The following is a 22,409-nucleotide window of genomic DNA, read 5'->3' as shown; positions in this document are numbered from 1 at the left end:
CTCAATTGACAGCCTGGTTCACAGTACCATATTTTAGCATACCCTTTGTACCCTAACTTCTGTCTGCAGCTCACTAACTATTTCTTGCAAACTCCATTCATCGAGCTCAAAATGCATATCTTCTAACACCCTTCCTCCCAAATATTCTAGCCCATTTCCTATATCATGAAACTTGCCACCGTGATGTATGTCTATGGTAAATTCCAAATCCCCCATCACTACATTAAAAAAAACCACAGAAACAAAATCCATTTAAAGTAGCATCATCACAGCAACAATCAAGAATAAACAAAATTTATCATTAACAAAATTAATTTATATTTCAATTCACCAATTAACAAAATTCATGTACAGAAACATCCATATTGTAAATCCTAAATCAACCTTTATCAAAACAATCCAGAAATCAATTCAAGGAATAGATATTCAACTAATGTCATATTAAAAAAAAAATTAGCATACACATCAATTTTTAAAACTGAAAAAAGAAGCTTTTTTTCCTAACCTGTGTTTAGAGAGACAGTTTGAGTGCAGGGAGATGGAGCAGACAAACAATGCGGGGACAGTACGCCAGGCGCTACGAGGCTCCGCTCGGTACGGCGCAGCGACGGCGATGGGCTTCACCGCGATGGACGACGACGGGGAAACGCGCTGACCACCTCCGAATGTATCAGAGCAGACCAGACCGGCGCACAGAGAAGGAGGTGACGGACGGCAGACCACCAAGCGTTCCTTGGAGATGACCCCAGCGATGGATGATGATGACGACCTGAAACAAGGGAAGCAGGAGACGACTGACGCGTTCTCCACAAAGAACCTTAGGGTTTCTTTTTTTCCTTGGGATAAAATGCAAGGGGTGCTTTGGGTATTTTGGAATAATACATGTTTGTTCAGCTAGCCACTCCATCCAAATGACAAGAATATTCGTTTTTTACTAAGAATATTCTGTTATCTTTAACGTTATACACACGGCAGGGATTTAATTGAAAAAAAAATTAAGGTGCAGGGACCCAATTGAAAAGAAAAAAAAAGTATAGGAACCTAATTAAAAATTCGGTGAAACTATAAGGACCTACAGAGTAATTGAACCTAATTAAGAAAACGTAGCTTTTTTTTTTTTTTTTTGGTTTCCCGCGGTATCTCTTAACCCGACAGGTCAAGAACTAATCCGTCGCGGTACTGAGCTCCATTTAAGGGTTTGCCGGTGGTCAATGAGTTGCTGCATGCACAAGGCGGGATTCGAACCCCTGACACTTGCTTAAGCGGACTAGTGAGCTAACCACTAGACCAACCCAACTTGGTTACGTAGCTTTTTTATATATGGAAAAAGGGCATCAAATTTAAATGGGCCGATTTGGGCCACTGTAACGAAATCGGATTTAGTCGAGCCCAAAAATTATTACGAAAAAAAATTAATTAGTGAAGGATACTAACGACGTCGTTCCAGTAATTTATGCTAATTCTGATCTTGGTTGCCCTATTTTCATTTTTCAAAAACCCTAACCACCAAAACCCCCTTCAATTTTCTTCCACTTCAGCTCCAGCTTCAGTTTCAGTTTCAGTTTCAGCTACCAACTACAATGGGTGCGAAAAGGAAGAAGAGGAGCAAGGGTTCCGATAGTGACGAAGATGATGAGAGAGATTCACCGCCACCAAAGAAGCAAGGAGCTTCTGCTTCCTCCGATTCCAATTCGATTAAGCAGAAATCGAAGAAGGAGATACTTCCTTCGATGATAAAGAACAAGGAGAAGAGATCTGAGATCCATGCCAAGATCAAGCGCCAGAAGAAGCTTGAGAAGCGCAACAAGCTCAAGGAACGCCAAGCCGCTGAGAAAAGAGCTCTTGAGCTCGGCGAAGAGGTTCTACTTTGATTCAATTGTATTAATGTTTTTTTTTTCAAGAGAATAATTGCATTTGTTATTGGAATTTGTTGTATGCTTGGATTGGTGATTAGGATAAAAAATGTGATTTTTATGTTAAAATATCCTGATTTCGTTGCAGTTACAAATAAAGATCACTAATTTTAGCCTTTTTTTTTTAAATTAAAATGTTTGTCTAAGCTTGTGATTGTGATATGTTTAGAATGTTTATCTTAATTCACCGGAATTGAATTGCTTCATTGTTTGTTTTGAGCGGGTGCAGCCTCCAGAGAAGAAGGTTCCACGCACCATCGAGAACACCAGGGAATTCGACGAGACTGTTTGCATGCCCGACGATGAAGAGGTTTTTCTTTTTACACTGTCTCCCTTGATCCCGTTTGTTTCACTTCAAAGTTAATTAATTTGAACCTTTCTTTTCCATGTTTTGCTTTTGAGTAGTCTGCTAGCTCCTAGGAGGGAAAATAAGAAAAAGCATATAGAAAGCTGTTAAGAAAGAAGTTGGCCTATATTTTCTTTACAGATATGGTTTATGACACCGCTCACGCAATGTCGTTGTTTAGTTGACATGCTTAGTTGTACATTTTGAGTTAGTTCTTGTTAGAATTAAGGTTTTAGTTTTTGTTGTACTTAGACTCTAGAGTAAGATTTGATTCAAAGTTCAAACATGTGTATAAATATGGGTAATTGGTATTATATCTTTAGTTAAGTTGATGGTAGAATTACTTCTGGTGGTAATTTCACCTTTTTTTCTACAGAGGAATATGCATCATTGTGATTTACTAATCAGATGAGATTCAAAATTTTTAATCATGTTTAGTTTTAATTTCCCTTTTTTTATTTTGCATGTTGAATTGCAACTGAGATGATTTTAACTGTTTGTTTAAAAAATGGTTTATTTGATTTTCTTTTTTGGTATTTTTTTGCAGTTATTTGCAGGAAATGATGCTGATGAGTTCAGTAAAATTTTGAGCCAGCAACAAACTCCAAAGATATTAATCACCACTTGCCGTTTCAATTCTTCGGTAAGTCTGCTACATGGTATTGCTTTTGTTCATTATGCCTTTTTTCTTCCTTTGCCTTGTTTCTTACATGTTTGCATCTTTTGGTTGAAAATAACTTAATCTGCAGAGGGGACCTGCTTTTATATCAGAATTGCTTTCTGTTATACCAAATGCACATTACTTCAAGAGAGGAACCTATGATTTAAAAAAGGTAATGGGCGTCTGTTCTCTATGTAGGTGTTTAATATGGAGAGTCCATTTGAATCTTCTTTCTAATTTTGATGTGAATGTCAGATTGTAGAATATGCAAAGAAAAAGGACTTCACTTCTATGATAGTTGTTCACACCAATCGCCGGGAGCCAGGTAGGTTCAGGTCCTAGATAAGTTTAATGTTTTTACAATGTTATTTGTAGGATACTCTTATGCCTTTTCCTTTAGATTTCAGTGTGACGTCTATACAACATTTTAATTCCTCACTACATTGATTTGCAGATGCTCTCTTAATCATTGGATTGCCTGATGGACCTACTGCTCACTTCAAGCTTTCAAAGCTTGTTTTGCGCAAGGATATAAAGGTATGATGTTTGTTCTTTATAAACATGATAATTTGTATGGGTCTATGGAATTGGTCTGCATATTTTTCAGTATGACTACAAAATTCATCCGCAAAATCGTGGGTGGAAAAAGAAAATGTTTTATGATGCGGTGCCTCAAGTCAAGAGGTGTTAGCCATTCTAACTTATTTTGGTTGGGTTCCTTTTTGTATTTGTATTCATATACAAGAAACAATTACTTTTAAGTTCCATAAGTGTATACATATATCGGCCTTTGTTAATAGGAAATATTGGTAGATGAATCCATTTCTATTGATATTAAGTGTGGCATGTTATGTTAAAGGTAAGTAGGCAATGAAGTATCCAACTTCTGTTGTTGATTCTATTATATTTTCCCTTTCAGAATCATGGAAATCCAACCAGTCACAAGCCTGAGCTTGTGTTCAATAACTTCACAACGCGTTTGGGGCATCGAGTTGCAAGGTCAGTCTTTACTCTTATGCTTAGTTTCTTATATGTTTCATTTGTTGTTTAACATTTATATGTTACTGGATGTGCTTCATTCTAAATTCTGTTATATTCAGATGTATGTATAATTGAAATGATGTTGTACTTGTGAGTGTTATTTTTTTAAGAATTATTTTGAAAAGGGTGCAAACAATCACAAGGCTACCTTTCCTATTCTCCAAATTATCAATATTTTCTCTAGATCCTTGTCTGTCTGTGTAGCAATACTTTGTGTTACCCATTTTTTAAATCTCCTTATTTAATGATTTTTCCTCCTTTTAAATAGATTGATACAGTCACTTTTCCCACAAGAACCAGAATTTAAAGGCCGACGAGTGGTTACGTTCCACAATCAGAGAGACTTCATATTCTTCCGACATCATCGGTATATATCCCTTTGACTTACAAGCTACTAATATTGTCTACTTTTTACACTATTAATGATTTCATTTCCTGTTGTTAAGGTATATCTTTGAAACCAAAGAAATTAAAAAGACTGATACTAAAGGTAAAAAGGACGAAAAGGGGACAAATGAGAAAGTTCCTGATCACAAAACAATAGCTCGTCTTCAGGTTCGTGTCAGCTCTTTGCTATTTGCTTTTCATTTACCACTAAAACTCTGCTTGTTGACTATTTGGTATTTATGTTAAACATGGCTCTGATGTTTTGCATTTACCTTCATTTTGGTCCAAATGTTTCTTATACTTCTTAGTGTTCAGCATTTTAGCTAATTATTCATTCAAGCGTTGTTACTGTTTGAGGCCTCCAAACCTGTCTCTAATGAATTCTTTGAAAATGCAGGAATGTGGCCCTCGTTTCACATTGAAATTGATCAGCCTGCAGCATGGAACATTTGACTCCAAGGGAGGAGAATATGAGTGGGTTCATAAGGTAATTTACTTGTTAACCAAGCCTTATTGCTGTTTCAATTCCTTATATGACTTTGCTAATCATTTCTACCGTCTTCTTAACACTGCTGTTTTTTTGTTTCTGTTTCTGTTTTCTATCTGTCCTTGTTCTTCTTTTACCTCACTTTTAGCCGGAAATGGATACAAGTCGGAGGAGGTTTTTCCTATAGTTCATGGAGAGTTGCATTTTGGAAGTTATTTCTTTTGGAGTAGGTTTTATCTGACAAAGATGGTTGTTGCTTATCTTGAAGTTGTGGCAATCTGTCAGCATGGTTTTTCATGTATTTCCCCCCTTGCTTTTGGGGTCTAAATTCCTCAAATCTCTGTATACCAGTGCTCAATTTTGACCTTATGTCCATTGTTAGTTCTCACAATTTAAATATAGTTTCTTAACTTGGAAATTGTTTGCTTCTACCATATTGATTTTCTTGAGCACCATTGCTTTTATTCATGTGCTACAATTTTATAAAAGCTTAGGCAAATTAAGTCAGAGAATTGATTCCAAATGAGCTGTACCATCTGTACTTTATGGCTTCATCAGGGATATGAATGTAACATACCAATCCTAGAAATGACAAGCAAGAATTGTTATTCAAATATTATGGAATTGAATTTATTATATTTATTATTATTAGTAGTAGTAGAAGAAGTAGTAGTAGTGTTACTATTTTATAGTGTTTGAATTTCTAAGATGATTCTGGGAGGTGTTCCAAACTTTAATAATCTTTTTTATATATATTATTGTAATTGTTATTAATATTAGGTCTTATCCATGGAAAGAGATTAGCCATATGATGGATGAAACAAGCTGTGATCTTGTCAAACTCTTGATACAACTTCTGTGATCTGTCTTTAGTTAGGTCCACACGGTTCAACCGCTCTAATATCAATCAAATTGTGCTTCACCAATATATTCAAAAATATCTAGGGTTTGTTTGGTTCTTAATTTTTAATATTATGTTTTTCTATGAATAAGTTTATCATCTGGTTTTATTCTTCTTTTTATAATGCTATCTATTTTTGAGATCGTGAATGAAACTATGAAAGAGTGGAAGCATGAAAACAATTATTTATTAAAAAAATAATTCTAATTCTAAGACAATAACTTTAGATTGTTGAGGCGTTATTGTCTTTTGGTCATTTTGAACAGTTGGGAAGAAAAATAAATGTTGCAGATGAAATTGTTTCCTCTTTTCTTTGATATTGGCCTTTCCATTAATCAAAAGGTGAATTGGATACTTATCCTTAACATATACCATACCCCACGCTGCCAAATTTATCATCATTTATCACTTTAATGTGGTCCATTGTCTACCTTGTGTTCCTTATCTTTTTTTTTTTTTTTCCCTTCTTTTATAATATAATTTTAATAAAACATGGTCACAATTCATAATTCAAAGAAGTGAGAAATTACTGTCTCAATGAGCAAAAGATAAAGACCAGAAACAAAAACCAAGTGAAAGTCATCTTTCCTTAAACACCAAAAGCTAGATTTAATTTGTTCCACCAAAAAGACTTATGTTAGCATATACGTTAAGTATAATATTAATCACTTATTTATTATTAAAGATTTAATTAGAGAGTTAATTTTTCTTGTTAATATCAGTTAATTTTTTAAAAAATAATTTCTATCTTAATTTTTAAATCATAAATTTTTAAAATCCTAACTTCTAATCCCAAATCTTCTAAAAAATAAGAACTAGAAAATCAATTTTATAATAAAAAAGGTTAATATTAATTAATTAAAAATTAATTCATATATTTATTCTATTTTGTATCATTAAGTGAGGTGCCGACTTACTTTCAATAAAATTTTTTATTATGAAAAAAAAGTGAATCTATATGTGTATTATACTTGATATTAATATGCATATATAATGTTAATCTTCCATCACATATAATATATCTCATTCCATTTTTTGTTTTATTTTCTATATGACTTATTTATTAGTCATGTTTTAATGTTTTATTTTTAGGCAAGTGGATGCTGTCATGTTGTATAATTGTGTATCTGTCTTGTATTTTTTGGTTATTCATTGTATTTTTTAGTTTGATAGACTAAGGATTAATCTGTTACAGATTTAAACTCCATTTAAAAATTTACTGCTAGCCAATAAATTATTGTATATACAAAATAAAATTCAAACTCTTAATACTTATTTAAACGGATGAGTAAATTGATCACTCGACTAACTAAATTGATTATCTATCTTATATGGAGGTGATTTTAAAATCATAAGGAAAAGGGACACCGACATGTATAATTTGCATTTCTTTCCTAAACTTTGGTTAACCACAAAAAATTGCATTCCGTGTCCATTTAGATATTAATAAAATAGGGGGATGAAGCAATCATTATTTGAAAAAAAAAAAAAGAAATTAAAGGAAAAAAAGAAAAGAAGGAATGGAAGGAGGGAGGTATAAATAACCATTTGACTCTCTTGAATAAAACTATATTAATGAAGTTAAAGAAAAAGAAAATGAAAACTGGATCATGAATAAAGTATTACTAGACAATCACAACAATAGCAGAAACTTTTCTCTTTTAGGAAGGTTGATTTTTATATGATGTCAATGTTATATTTTGTAACTGGCCTGCTATGAAAACCACAGTATTATTTTAATAATAATAATAATCATAATAATATAATACCTTTCGTACAAAAAAAAAGATCAATTTGTTTTCTCAAAATTATTCCAAAATTTGGATGAATAATAATATTATAAAAGTGCAAACATTATAATAGGTCCAAATCAGTATCCTATTAAGCATGGATTAGTGAAATATTATTTTTCAAGATTACGTTATGTAAACTCAAAAAATTAGTTATTAAATTAATTATTTATATAAAATATATATTATGATATAAATATATACATTAAAAATATATAATATAATAGATATAATTTTATATGAAAATATAATAATTGATTTAATAGTTAATTTTTTTTGTGTGTATAACATTTTATTATTTTTGTAAGAACAACCTAAAGGCTAATTTTTTTTGTTATGGATGTAAAAGTGGTGATATACCTTAACATTGTAATTTTTTGTGTTTTTTAAAATTGTGAAAATTATACAAATCGAAGGGTCCGATTTCTGTACTTCAAAATTTTTAATTTATTTTAACACAAATCGGATGGTCCAATTTGTGTACCTCTAGAAATAAGAGGACGGTCCGATTTCTGTACTTCTAATAAATCACGGTCCAATTTTTATTTCTCTAGTAAAACGATTTCACATTTAAGAATAATACCCCAATAATCTATATTTTAAAAAAATACTATTATCATTCTAATATTAAAAATAAAAAATTCTAAACTAATAATTAGATATTTGAATATTTCGCAAAGATTTTTAGATTCCTTATTGGCATTAACCAAACAAAAAAAGGTATCAAATTGAATATACGTACCTTAGGTTTGGCACTGATTACTAAGTTTAATATGTAATTTATTTTTTATAAAGGTTACTTGGATCATCAGTCTCATTTTCTAAAAATTCTTCATTTTGGGGGAATTGGGTGCTGTACAAAATAAGCAACACCAATAAACTCAGTGGAGAAAACTTTAACTATCATGGTAAAGTATTAAATTAGTTATTTATGTTTGGGCGTAATTCTATTTTGTTTTTTAAAATTTAAAATATTTTATATTAAAAAAATTTTATTTAATTTTAGTGTAATTTTATTGTGACGTTAAAAATAAATAATTAACGAAATGTCTTATATATTAGTAGTATAAGAATAAGATTGATAATTTAGAGAACAAATACGAATTTTAAAGACACAAAATTAACTGTGAATACATCAATATATTTATTTATCATTTTCTTTAGTTCTATAAAAAATACTTTATTTAAATTTTAAAAAACATTATAAATAAATATATTAATGCATTCACAGTTGATTTTGTATCTCGAAAATTTATACTTATTCTCTAGATTATTGATCTTATTTTTGTACTACTATTAGGACATTTTATTAATTACTTTAAATTTTAACAATTAAGACAGAATTACACCTAAACATAAGGGACCAATTTTATACTCTATCCTAATCAAAATAATTAATAAAACAGTAAAAAATAATAACAATAATTCTTTTCCAAAGAATAGTGATTATTCCAATAAATTACTTTGACTAAAAAATTTTACTAGTTTATTCCTTTCTTTTTCATGCGAAGATGATGATTGATTTCTCTGAACTTCCAAGGCAAACAAAGAGAAGAAGAAAGGAATAAATTCCATTCACATTCTTCTTTCTGCTAGGGCATCACTTCACCCACAATTTGATGATGTTAACAAATATTCAGATTAAAATATTGCTAACCTAACTCAACCAATTGGGAAAGCTTATTCCATTCTAAAATAGAAACAATAATTTAAATACATTTCTGTGGTAAATTTAGTAATTTACCACTACATGAATTATTTTGAAAATAGTTATAGCAAGAGCTTTTAAAATTTAGAATAAATGTCAAATTAATTTTTTAAAATTTTTAATCGAATATTTTTGTCACCTTGGACCCTAATAAATTTTTAGACTTTAGAAATTCTAAAAAATTATTCCTGCTGGATTAATTGGTATTTTTATAATTTTAAATATGACTAATTTGTCTTAAAGCATATTCTTTTAGAATTAATTATTTTATAACAAAATTTATTAAAAATTATTTGTTTAATATTTATACTAAAAAATTGATTAAAAATAATAAATAAACCAATATATCCAATAATTTTTTTTGAAAACTACTAAAAAAATAAAAATTTATTAAAAACTAAAAATATTCAAATTTAGGGACTAATTTAAATGATTATTCTAAAACTTACCTTAGTGGGAAGGCTAATTAATTTAGAGTTACGGTATCTATGAATTATTGTAAATTAAAAAAAAAAAAAGATACACTAGTTGAGTCAACCAATACCATTCATAAAACTACATATTTAATTATTTCTCCATAATATAATAATGCACAATATAATGAATGACATAACAAAATTATTAGTCATAGATATACCATAGATCAAAATTAAATAAATAAATAAATAAATGTCTATTTGCATAGGCGTGTTGCCCAGTTGCCTTGCTGATAATGCAGTAATGCTAGTTGCTTCATAAAGTGTCCTTCAATGATAATAAAAAAAAAATGAAAACAAAATTAGAAAACAAAATAAAAGAAAAAGAATAAAAATAAGATTCCAATTTCACAGAAACAGCATCGCACCTCTCTCTCTCTCTCTCTCTCTCTCTCTCTCTCTCTCTCTTCCATAAACAGTCATCTAACAACGAATCCAGAACAAAAGCTCTCTCTTTCTCTATATATACTACTCATACAACGAATGGAACAACGTTAACGACAAAAGAAGCCTTAAAAAGGAGCTTCAATTATATTTGCTTTTCAAAGCTTCATTTATTCAAACGCTGCTATTATTAGTGACCCATTTCAGCTTCCTACAGAAAGCACAAAACTTTGCTTCTAGTTTTTCCAGAACCTTCTTTTCTTAGTACCCCTTTTGGACAGTGGCTAGGATTTTGAAAATGGTAAGTGATTTCTCGCTTTTGTACCTAAAAAAGTTAGGTTTTTTGCTCATTTGGGTCTTAGTTTTGATGTTCAAAACTTAAACAAGTTTTGTTTTCAGCTCAAATTTGATTTTGGGGTGGTTTTGTTATGGATTTGGAGAAAACAAAAGAAGGGGATTTTGATGTTGGTTTATGCTTGGAATTTCAGGTAGTAGCTGCAGGTTCTAGTGTTGCTAAGCTCAACTTGAGAAAAGGGAAGGGTTCTTCTTATAATGTTATGAGCGGTGGTGATAACAGTGATGGAGATCTTTCCATTGTTAGTAATAACAGTGACAGTGAGTGTTGTTCATCATCAATGGTGGAGGTGGAAAGGGGTCCTTCATGTGTTTCATTCACCACTTTCAATATCTTGGCTCCTATTTACAAAAGGATTGATCCAAAGGTCAGGTCTTGTGCTATTTTCCCTTAGTTTTTAACATTTATGCAATCACTTGTGTCTTAATTCGTGTGTTTTTGAACAGAACCAAAGCCTCAGGGAAAGTGAGTTCAGGTACTCCTGGTTGTCCAGGAATGAAAGTATTCTGAATTCCTTGCTTGCTGAATCATCTTCCATAATGTGCCTTCAGGTAGCAATTTCTCTCTTTTCTTGGTAGAAAGTGTAGGAATTTTAAGTATGAGTAGTATTAGTATATGTTTGAGTCAAGATGTGATTTCTGGTCAATTTTGTGGTTTTAGGCTTAATCCAATAATTTAGATATCCTTGAGTGTTGTGTGTGTGACTTATGATCCTTGTTTCATTTGTAGGAATTTTGGGTTGGAAATGAAGAACTTGTTCACATGTATGAGGAGAAACTAGGGGATGCTGGTTACCATCTCTTCAAGCTTGCTCGAACCAACAACCGGGGAGATGGTAAGTGTGTGTGAAAATGAAATTCATGCTCCATCTTGCTTAGATATTTGGATTGCTATTGTAGTAGTTAGTACTAAGTACCGATGTTCTATGCATTCGAGGTTTTCCGATTTTTGTCATAATCTAAATTATAAGTTTCTCCAAGTAAATTTGTTACTCTGTAGCTGAAAACTCATATCTACTATACTTTATGCAGGTCTTCTTACTGCTATACACACAAAATATTTACATGTTGTGAATTATCGGGAGTTGTTTTTAAATGATTTCGGTGATCGTGTTGCTCAGTTGTTACACGTTCAGTCTATTGCCCCTGTTTCGCAAAACCAAATGGGAAGTCTTTACCAAGAGTTTCTTATTGTGAACACACACCTGTTATTTCCTCACGATTCGAGTCTATGTATAGTGAGATTGCATCAGGTATGTCCACGTTTTTCTTCTTATTCATATATGAATTTTGTTTTCAATATTATCTTAGCTTTCACTGTCTTTGTAGGTTCACCAAATTTTGCAGCATGTGGAATTGTTTCAAAAAGAAAACAGGCTGAAACCGATGCCTATTATACTCTGCGGGTGAGTTTATTGTCGATTTTGCTGCAATGTTGGTATGCTTAACAGAATCAGGTTTCCTAATAGTGTGAACTTCAATGTTCAATCTAATGCAGTGACTGGAATGGAAGTAAGAAAGGGCATGTATACAAGTTTCTTAGGTCACAAGGGTTTGTTTCATCATATGACTGTTATGCAGATTCCCACAAGGTTAATATCTTACTAGTTCATAAATTCTAAAGCTTTCTTTTAGATTTTCGTTTTCATGTTTCTTTATTGTCTTGTTAATCCAGCAGTGGGTTAGTCACCGAAATCATAGAGGAAATATCTGCGGTGTCGACTTCATTTGGCTTTGCAATCCAAACCAACCACGGAAACCTTTGAAGACAAGTTGGGCTGAAGCTGTTTTTAGCATACTCAAGGTGAGTAATACTATGCTGCTTATAGGTTGATTTGTAAAATTTGCTGATGAACTTAGAGACTTAAGCGGTGCGTTTGTTCCGGCTTATCTTGTCAGAAATTACTTACTTCATTGAAAACAAAAAATCAATGTTCACATATTTGGATAAATTGTTTTGAACAATTAGGATTTGAAAAGAACAAAACAACATTTCTCAGCTTTTGTTTTGTAGAAGCTGAAAAGTAGTAGCTTTTCAGAAAAATTGGTTTCCAGCTTTTTAATTATATAGAAGATTTTAGTTTAAAAGTTACTTTTTCCGAACCAACATGGGTTGGTTGAGTGACTACTTCACTCGTCTGCTTAGGCAAGTGTGGGGTTTGAATCCCGCCTTGTGTATGCAACAATCCATTGGCAGATTAGTCCTTAAGCTTGTCGAGTCGGGGATACTGTGAGAAATAAAAAAATTACTTTTTCCTAGAGATGAAACAAACACCCCTCTCCAACATATCTGACAGACTTATATTATATTATCCTTTTGATTTGTCAAAGATTCATATTCATAGGACTCCCATTGTTGTAAAAAATTAATGAAACCATATATGCTCATGTGCATTATCCTTGTGGCTCTGAATATGACCTTTTTCCTTTGGGGATTTGATTTCAGTACCAGCTACGAAAAGCTTCGCTGTCTGAAGACAGTGCATTTACATTTCTGAAGGGAGACAATTGTGCCGATGCTGTGACATATCTTAGTTTCCATGAGGCACTGCGGCAGGTATACTTCACAATCTGCTAATATATGATAATGACAGAGATATGAGGCAGTGAACTTAATCATTTATATGTTGCAACTGTTTTCCAGGTAAAATTAGTTGATGTGCCTAATGGCTTATGCATTCAGCAGTTCCAAGATCTATGGAATCAAGCAGATGTTGATGGAAATGGGGTCATCGACTTAGAGGAATTCAAGGTATTTCACATATCTACATTAATTACATGTCCCATTACCTGCAGGTGTTTTCTTTATCGCCCCAAATCCAAACTCATATCTGTCTTTGCTTCGCTTCAAACGTGATCTTTCCTGTCTGAAATATAATCTCTGACTTATGATTTATGAAAATGAAACACAGTACTAAAAATATCATGTAAGTTCCAAATATAGTTAAAGTTATCCCCCTACAAATTCTAAGCAATGTTAAAAAAGTTTAAATTTATCAAATCCGATAATCTATCTAAAACATTCATTTGTGTATATGTTTGGGATGAGTACGGGGCAGGGCGACCACTACCCATACCTGTCCCATATCCAAACAATTATTGTCAGGTATTGTCGGTATATGCTCCAAAATCCAGTAAATGGTTGAAAAACCTGCCTCGTTCTGGGCGTGCAGATCAGTCGGCTCAAATTGCCGTCCCTGTTCAGTATATATTTGATTGGTTTAGTTTAATATTGTAGAGATTTATGTGATTTAGTTTGATGTTAGATTGATTCTATGGATGTTAACATACTTTCATAGTTGTGATATCCACCTTGAACACTATTTCTTACATAGTATCCGGTCCTCCTCGTTTCGCTTCCTCGTGTCTATGTTCATCTTTGTTTCGGTTATGCATGTCTTCGTTCATCCGCAACCTTAAGCCGAAGTTGATGCCTTCATCCAATCTCTAATTTCACTTTAAAGATCCACATAGTAATACCAAAACCTAACATATTCCATATGTTAATAAAACTGTGATATCTGACTTTTGCAGCAAAAGATTTGGAACTCTACATGTCCAGAACCTGTATTGGAAAGCTTCAATGGTTGCATGGAGGATGTGAATGCGACGAATGAGCACGAAACCATCGGCTTTAAGGTGAAGACAGCGATGTTGTTCCCTCGAGAAGTCGAGAGAGGACATTGGCCAGAAGAGTATTCTCTTTCAGATCATGCTAGGCTCACTGCTGTGTTTTCACCAGCAAAGATGAGATGCTATGGATCACAAAAACTATAGCTAGTTACTCCATACTTTATAATATCAGTATAAGCTTTTGTTAGACTTTTCTTTTCCTTTTTTCTTTTTTGACTTTTTAGGTTGTGGAAGTATATTATAGTGTATAGTCCTAAGAAAAATTATTTCTCTGTTGTGGAGTCAAAAGAAAAAAAGAAAGGTAGGAAAAATTTGTAATCAAATTTTGGTAAGTCCTGGCCAAATTTTTCTGGCAATAGGGTGAAAATTTTTGCATTGTAAGAATTGTAAGAAAGGAATCTCTAGGCATGCCTTTCTTTTCTCTAATTTACCCTTCTAAGTTACTATTACCCCAAACATCATTTTCATTAGTTCATCCCATTCAAATTATTAGTCTCAATTTTTTGTAAGAAAAAAACAAAAACCTACAAGCATTGATATTTTATTGAGTTGTTGATGGTAATCAGTGGCTAAGAAAAGGGGGTTGAATCTTAGTTTCTTTTTGTTAAATATTAATTTCTGCCCTTTTGAAGAAACTTCAGGAGATAATTCTGCTTTTGTCGTGTTGAGTTGAGAGACTTTTGTTTTGTCTCGTGTCGAATTTAGAGACATTTTTTGTTTTCGTCTCCAGATTAACAGAAACTGAGAAAGGAGTAGAAAAGAAGAATTAAAACCAGATATATTCTGGTTCAGCCACTAGGTGTAATGTGGTTTATATACAGTTTTCATCACAATAATAATGGAATTTCACTATATTATCATAACATTACAAATACCAATTTTTTCCTAGGAACTACTCATTCCTATCTGGGACAAATCCAGATTTTACACTCAATCTGAATTTAACTAGGACTCAAAACTTAGTTTTCAACCGCAAAGTGCTAACTCAACTTGCAAGGGAATCTTCACAGGATCATGAATCACAATATACAAATGTACAAAAAAACTCTGAAACATCTATGGCTTTTTTTCTAATATTGATCACTGCTTTTTATCTCTCACTGGCTTTTTTTTACAAACCTCACTATATTTGTCTTTTACCATGAGATTCAGACAGACAATATTAAAAAAAAGAAACTAAAATGAAATTCATTGAGGAGAAGAATTTCAGATAGCTTGGGAAGTTATGAGAACTCTATGCTTTTCACTTACTCTCCTTGATTTCAACCCTTAGCCGTTCACCCTTAATATAGAAGAGGAAGCTTCTAAGGTTAAAACCCTAACCCAACAACTTCTTCTCCTACCACAGAATAGCAGCGGCTTCAATAGAGAGAGATAAGAGAACCGAAGCTGATGCATGCAAGCTTACCTCATCTTTCTCAACCTTTTTCTTCAAGCTTCTTCAGTCTGGACCCTTGATCCTTACTTTGGCCCCAAGACTGAATTCGAACCCTTGATGAGCTTCTGACCCAAGATAGCTTCAGCGTTTCCATATTTGCTTCTACCCTCCTAGAGGCTCAGACGCACTCTTCCTCTTAGTGAACAAAAATAGAAGTAAACTTTTTTCAACTTAGATTTGCTTCTTTACCGAGGCAAATTGTTTCTTTTCTAGACAAAGAAAATCTTGAAATCTTTCTTCAAATCATATCTTCAATGGCAAATATATTTTTTGGCTATTCTTTGTGAACTTCACTTTTTCTTCCATCTTTTTTGATGGATTGAAGTGAATTGAAGTGACGGAGACAAGAGAGAGAGGAAAGAGAAGAAAGAAACTTTCGGTTGAAGCATTAAATGGAATTAAAACAAATCGAATTCCCACTTCCATTCCTCAAGGCATAAAGTAACGTGTAAGACATTCAATGCAATTAAATCAATTTGAATTTTTTCTTTCATTTATCAAAGCATGAACTTAATTGAGTTGAAATTTGGAATCCATTAGTCCATAGGAGTAGGTAACCGAAGCATGCTTGAAGACTTAGGTCAATTGCTTCTCTCTTTAATTTATGATGGGCCTGGATGAATTTGGGCCAGTTTAGTTTTTATTTCAACCACTTGAATTAATCATGTAATGAGCTTATATTTGTTTGGAAACCAAAAACAGACTTCTATTTACTGGCTCATTAGGAAATTAATTTTTCTTTTCTGCACACTAATAAAAGTATCAAACAAACAATTGAAAATTATTTAAATACTTAAACATATTTAATAATGTTTATTCATCATTTTTAATTTAAGTTTTTCAAACTCAACAATTGTATATCTGTGTTGAACATATTTTATACACTATGTTTATTTGATGTTTCTCCCATGTGTGTTTCTTTTGTATTTAATTATGTTTTAATAAAAATTAAAAAACATTTTCTAACACGTTTGATATATCTAAATATTGTTATAGTTTAATAGAAAAATATATTTTTTTGACTCGTTTTTTCATACTACATTATTGTCAAGAATAAATTTAAAGAAAGAACAAGTTTTTAATAATTTTTAGTTAAATATTTTTTATAATATTTTTAAAATATACTTTTATGACATATATTACAAGACTTCTATTTTATATTTTTATTATATTTCCAATGCCAAATATGCCATACACCATTACTTCACATCACATACGTTAATGAGTTATGTTTATCTATTAGGTATTAATCATGAATATTATTTGAATACATCTTCAAAAGTAATTTAGATATTAGATTGGTTGGTTTATAAGTTGTAACAAGTTTTTATTGAAGGGGTCATTCCTTCACATGTGCAACTTTAGAGAAAATACTCAGTTTGGTCCCTGAAGTTACACTCGAGTCTCAATTTAGTCCTTGACGTTTTAATTGCCTCTATTTAGTTTCTAAACTTTATAAATTTTAATCAACTTAGTCCCTGTGTAGTTTCCATCACAGAGCCATTATCGGAGAGATAATGTGTACAACGTCGTTTTTGTTTGGCGCTCAAATAGCCCAAAACGACGTCGTATCATGTTATATGAGATGGAAAACGTTTTAGTTAAACAAATCACACCATATTCTCCCCCATGATAAGACTGTTCTTCTTCTTTCTCTTCTCTTCAATGGCGCTGCGAGTCTGACTTATCAGATTCGTTGAAGTCGCGATTTTCTTCTCTTCAACCACTTCACATTGCACCGGTCGTCTTCTCTTCACCAACGTTGACTAAGTTTGAGGTAAGCAAAATATTGAATAAAAAAACTTCTATACCTGTGATGATGCTTTGGTTTTTTGCTTCACTTTTGGTTCCTCCTCTTTTTTCTTTTTTATGCATTCTAGCTAAATGCATTTTGTTTTGCATTTTAGTATATGTTAGTTTTTGTGCTTATTCTATGTTAGGGTTTATGTTTTCAGTGAGTATCATTTAATTTCTTGGCTTATTGGTTAGATGTTCGATCATTCTCTATTTCTGTACCATTAATTTGATTTTGAATATTCTAGGAGAATTCTTTTGGGGTTAGGGTTTCAACATAGGTGTGTTTGTTCTGATAATCAATAGATTAAGAAATAAAAAAATAGAATCAGATTGTCATATGCAATATGTTACATTTGATTCTTCCTCTATTTTATTTAGAAGAGAGGTGCAGTTTCATCAAAGTCTTAATCTCATTAAGTCAATTGCTTATTGCATCTTGTAACATAGAGTAACTAATCTGATTTTCTAAATGAACTTGTTTTGGTCTGTTGTTGTCTAATAACAACAAAGCAATTTATGTTTTAGCAAGTCTAACGGAAGAGAGAAAAAAATATTTTGAAGGTAACCTTATGTACTCGTTATGTACTCTGTATGTACTCCTATTATAATTGTTAGTTTCTTATATTTACAATTGAAATTACAGTGGTAGAATGATATTTTTGATGATATTTTTTAATTTTTCTGTGTGCAGATGGGAGATCAATTCATTAAAATTATATATCACCATGGAGGATCATTTGTCAGAAATAAAGATAGAAGCTTGACATACTGCAAGGAACAAATTTCAAATTTCAGAGTTAATGACGATGGGATGCTAAAAATGTGCTTCTATGCCGAAAGAAACAACGAAATTGCTCATGTGATTATGTTGAGGAACAATAACCATCTAAGGGAAAAGAACTGATGTATCCACCCCTGCCAAAGTATCCACCCCTGTCCCAAATCTAACTCCCACACAAATACTCACCTCTACTCCAAAGCCAACTCCCATCCTAATACCCACCCCTGCCCCAAGTCCAACACCCACCTCTTCTCCAAAATTAACTCCAAACACAGCAACTGAAGCTAGGCCCAATTCCAAGCCTAATTGCAACCCAAAGTTACAATACAAGAGAACGACTGAGGCAAAAAAAAATCAACCCAACCCAATAAATCTACCCAACTCAACAAATCAAATCAGCCCAACAAATTAACTAAATCCAAAGATAGTAGAGCAAAAAAAGAATTTGATAAGAGTGGAGGACATGTTAGAAGGCCTGTGACAAGACAAGTAAGCAAAGGGCCTCCAACAAGATCATCATCTAAAGGAAAGCCAATTCATATAGAGATAGATTCCTCATTAGACAGCCATGATAGCTATGATAGCGTGGAAGACAGCCTTTATAAGCCTGGGGTTGAGAAAAGTTCAAGTGAGATGATGAAGATTCATTGAAGATTTCAGCTGCTAAAACAAAGAAATTCAAATCAAAGCATGCTTCACACTTTTTATAGATGGAGACTAGTCTAGTGAAACATAATGCAAGGCCCCCAAAGCTTGCAACCAAAAGAATGGTGACCCAACCATCTAGTACTCCACCAGCAACCAATGTACCAGTTGATCCAATGTAAGGATGTAAGGTGCATCTTTAGGGACAACCACACGACTAGCTAGTTTCATGAAATTTGTCCCTACTCCCGGATTCAAACCTCCAAGAAAAGAGAATTGAATTGTTGATCATTCTGTCTTTGTGAGCTTTATATGTAATAGGGCATTATACTTTTGGATTAGTTACCTTTTGGATTAGTTATCTTGTTTCTCTAAGTTTGGATAACTTTGTAATGATGACTTTTGGTTAGTTATACTTGGAATAGTTCTTTTTGGATAATTTACTTTGTTTTGTTTGTGTGTTGCATCACACTAAATTTTTTAGTTGTGTTTGAATTCAGTATCAATGTGAATGTTTTATTAATGAACTATAAAGAGTTTGGATGATATTTTTTATCTGAAATTGTTATATTTTATTTTGTGTTGTTTGATTCATATTGATGAGTTTGGAAAATTCTAAGCTAATATTTGTGATGACTAAACATTATTAATTTGATTAATTACAAAAATATTAATTCATATATGTTGATTAATTAATTTTTGCTATGCAGGTATGTTTGGGCCGAAAATAAAAGAAAAATGTTGCAATCCCAATTATATTGAAAACACATTTAGCATTGATAAAAAAAAAAAATAAATTGATTCTATGGTTGAATATTTGATGTGGTATTTGGATCATAATTTCTGATACAGGCCCAATTTAAATACTTGTTACTAGACCATTGAAGTTGGTCCAAAATCAAAAGAAAATTGGGCCAGATTGAATTTTGTTACTACAAGCCCAATTATAATCCTTGCTAAGTGATCCTATGCTTGGTCCGAATCTAATTGAGAAAGAAAGCAAATTGTTTTGCTTCCAACGGATCCCACCTTTCATTAAGTGATGGATCTCAAATTCAATTAATTTGAATTTAACTTACATTGGAAACCATGAAAGAGAAAGTGTGATTGACATGATTGATTGCATTAATGCTACACGCTACTCAGCATAGAGGGAAGTAAAAAGTAACTCATTTTAATTAATTTGTTCTATTTCATTTAATTGCTTTTCTTTCAAACTCTATCTTCTCTCTCAACTCTCTTCTTTTTTCGGTCATTACACAGCAAACCATGGAAGCTAAAGCTAGCCACCGAAAAGAAGGGATGCACGCTACAAGACCATCACAATGATGGCAAGAAAAGGAAAACTAAAAGTATGCTGTGGCTAAGATTCTCATTCACTTGTGGTAAGATTTGGTGAAGAGATCTTGGCTTCTCCATACCAAAAATGGTTGAAGAAGATTTCGGTCAGAGAAGAAGATCCTTGGAGGGATGGTTTGTCTCTGATTCTGCTCAACCACCACAGGAGGTAGCTACAGTGGCTACGTGATGGAAGAGGCAGAGATTGGAGTAGATGAAGCTATCATCATCATGAAGCATCAAGGGCCAGGAGTCTATCTTGGAGAGCAAGGCAAGGATGGAGGGCTCGAATTGATGAAGATTGGTGACCAAGGAAGGACTAGAGGTAATTGCATGTTGAGTTTTGCATGGGTTATCTCTTTTCTCTCTCTGGCCGAACCGGTTCTGACTTGAAGAAGAAGAAGATTAGCTTGGTCTGTTTGGTTTCAACCTTGGAGGCTTCTCCCTATAAGTAAGGGTGAACAGTCAGGGTTTGATTCAAGGAGAAAGAGTGAGAGTGCAAAGCACAGGATTCTCAAAGCTACCTAAGCTAACAGAATTTCTTCTCCTTCAATGTTTTTATTTTGTAATTTTTCTGTTTAATTTTGTCTGTCTTGAGTCTCATGGAAAAAAGGCAAACAGTGAGGTTTGTATGAAAAAGTCATAGAGCGGAAAAAGGCAGAGTTGGGTTAGCACTTTGCAGTGAAAAGCTTGGCAGTAACCAAGTCAAGTTCAGGATTGGGTTTAGATTCTGGACTTGTCCCGGATAGGAAGGGTAGTTCCTAGGGAGAATTGGTGTATGTAATCGAAGATGATTATAGTGAAATTCCATCATTGTTGTGATGGAGACTGGATGTAGGCTGCACTGCACTTAGCAACTGAACCAGGATATATCTGGGTGTATTTTTCTCTCCCTTCTACTCCATTTCTGTTTCTACTGCACAGGAGATAAAACTGAAAAAATCTAGTGCTGATTGACGAGACGAAAAGAAAAGTCTCGTGGCTGGGTACGAGACAAAAGAAAAAGTCTCGTGGCTGGTTACGAGACAAAAAGACAAAAAGTTTCCAGAAGTTGTTTCAAAGACCAGCAAGTGTTGTCAAGTGAAAAAGGGCTAAGATTCAACCCCCTTCTCTTAGCCACTAAAAACTATCAATTGGTATCAGAGCTTGGTCTCAAAGAGATCAAGCTTTGCAGCTTGGAGAAAAGATCCAGATGGCAAAAAACAGTGGCTCAAATCTGGTGTCCTACAACCTGACCGAAGGACAGTCAAGCAACAGACCTCTTCTTTTGAATGGGAAAAACTACACCTATTGGAAGGAGAGAATGAAGATCTTTGTGCAAGCAGTGGATTACAGACTTTGGAAGATTATCATGGAGGGTCCTCAATATCCAACCATTACAAGTGCAGAAGGAGTTGTCTCTCTTAAGCCAAAAGCAAGCTGGACCGAAGATGACAGAAAGAAGGTTGAGCTCAGCGCCAAGGCCATCAACTTACTCAACTGTGCTATCAGCTTCGAGAAATACCGACGGGTATCACGATGCACAACGGCAAAGGAAATATGGGACAAACTTCTAGTGACTCATGAAGGAACCACCATTGTAAAGAAGACCAGGATAGATATGTTAAACAGAGAGTATAAAATATTTGCAATGAAGGAAGGAGAATCTATTGATGAATTGTTTAAACGCTTCAACATCATCATTGTCGGCTTGGATGCTATGGGAATCAAGTATCCTAAATCTGTGCTTGTGAGAAGAGTGTTGAGATGTCTCACAAAAGAGTGGGAAACAAAAGCATTAATTATTTCTGAGAGTAGTGGTCTTGACTCCATGATGTATGATGATTTGAGAGAAAATTTACTTGCTTTTGAAAATACCTATTTGAAAAAAGATTCAAAAAGGAAAGGAATAGCTTTCTCATCTGTTACTAACCCTCTGGATGATGAATCCAGTGATAACTCATCTGAAAATGAATTTGTGTTGTTTGCCAAAAAATTCAGGAAAATGGTGTAGCTCAAGGAGAGAGGCAAAGGAGGCAGTTCAAGAAAACAGAAGAGAGATCTCAGCAAGGTGACATGCTACAACTGTAAGGAAACAGGGCATTTCAAATTTGACTGCCCTAAGTTGAAGAAGGAAGAAAAGCCAAAGAAAGGAAAGAAAAAGGGACTTATGGCGTCATGGGAGGACCTGGAAAATGACTCTGAAGACGATGAAGAATCTGAAACAAAGTCTCAACCATGTCTCATGGCAGATCACATTAAACAGGTAGTCTTTCATAATCCAAACACTGAAGATCTTCATCTTATGATAGACCACCTTTCTGAAAAGATAAGATGTTTTTTGCTTGAT

General features: G+C 33.1%; 2 protein-coding genes across 3 annotated transcripts; both read left to right on the top strand.

Moving 5' to 3' along the window:
* The first annotated feature begins 1,369 nt into the window (after positions 1–1,369).
* MEE49 (Ribosomal RNA processing Brix domain protein) lies at positions 1,370–5,449 on the top strand. Its single transcript, XM_016327156.3, has 11 exons — positions 1,370–1,859; positions 2,143–2,223; positions 2,807–2,902; positions 3,009–3,092; positions 3,176–3,245; positions 3,375–3,457; positions 3,840–3,919; positions 4,230–4,328; positions 4,408–4,516; positions 4,746–4,835; positions 4,984–5,449. Exons 1-11 carry the CDS (start codon positions 1,581–1,583, stop codon positions 5,020–5,022), a joined length of 1,110 nt encoding a protein of 369 aa, XP_016182642.1. The 5' UTR covers positions 1,370–1,580; the 3' UTR covers positions 5,023–5,449.
* Positions 5,450–10,015: 4,566 nt separating this feature from the next.
* LOC107624708 (putative calcium-binding protein At1g02270) lies at positions 10,016–14,674 on the top strand. Of its 2 annotated transcripts, none has more exons than XM_016327153.3 (11): positions 10,016–10,395; positions 10,583–10,816; positions 10,896–11,000; positions 11,179–11,284; positions 11,481–11,701; positions 11,778–11,854; positions 11,947–12,040; positions 12,127–12,252; positions 12,895–13,005; positions 13,093–13,200; positions 13,983–14,674. In XM_016327153.3, exons 1-11 carry the CDS (start codon positions 10,393–10,395, stop codon positions 14,223–14,225), a joined length of 1,428 nt encoding a protein of 475 aa, XP_016182639.1. In that variant the 5' UTR covers positions 10,016–10,392; the 3' UTR covers positions 14,226–14,674. The 2 variants fall into 2 exon arrangements, with proteins under 2 accessions (XP_016182639.1, XP_016182638.1); XM_016327152.3 differs by having other exon boundaries at positions 10,022–10,395; positions 12,124–12,252.
* The last annotated feature ends 7,735 nt before the right edge of the window (positions 14,675–22,409 follow it).

This window comes from Arachis ipaensis, chromosome B2 (genome assembly GCF_059453495.1).
Source record: "Arachis ipaensis isolate K30076 ecotype BB chromosome B2, ASM5945349v1, whole genome shotgun sequence".
Taxonomy (NCBI): domain Eukaryota; kingdom Viridiplantae; phylum Streptophyta; class Magnoliopsida; order Fabales; family Fabaceae; genus Arachis; species Arachis ipaensis.
Note: the sequence above shows the minus strand (reverse complement) of the source record. Positions and strands in the feature narration are given on the sequence as shown.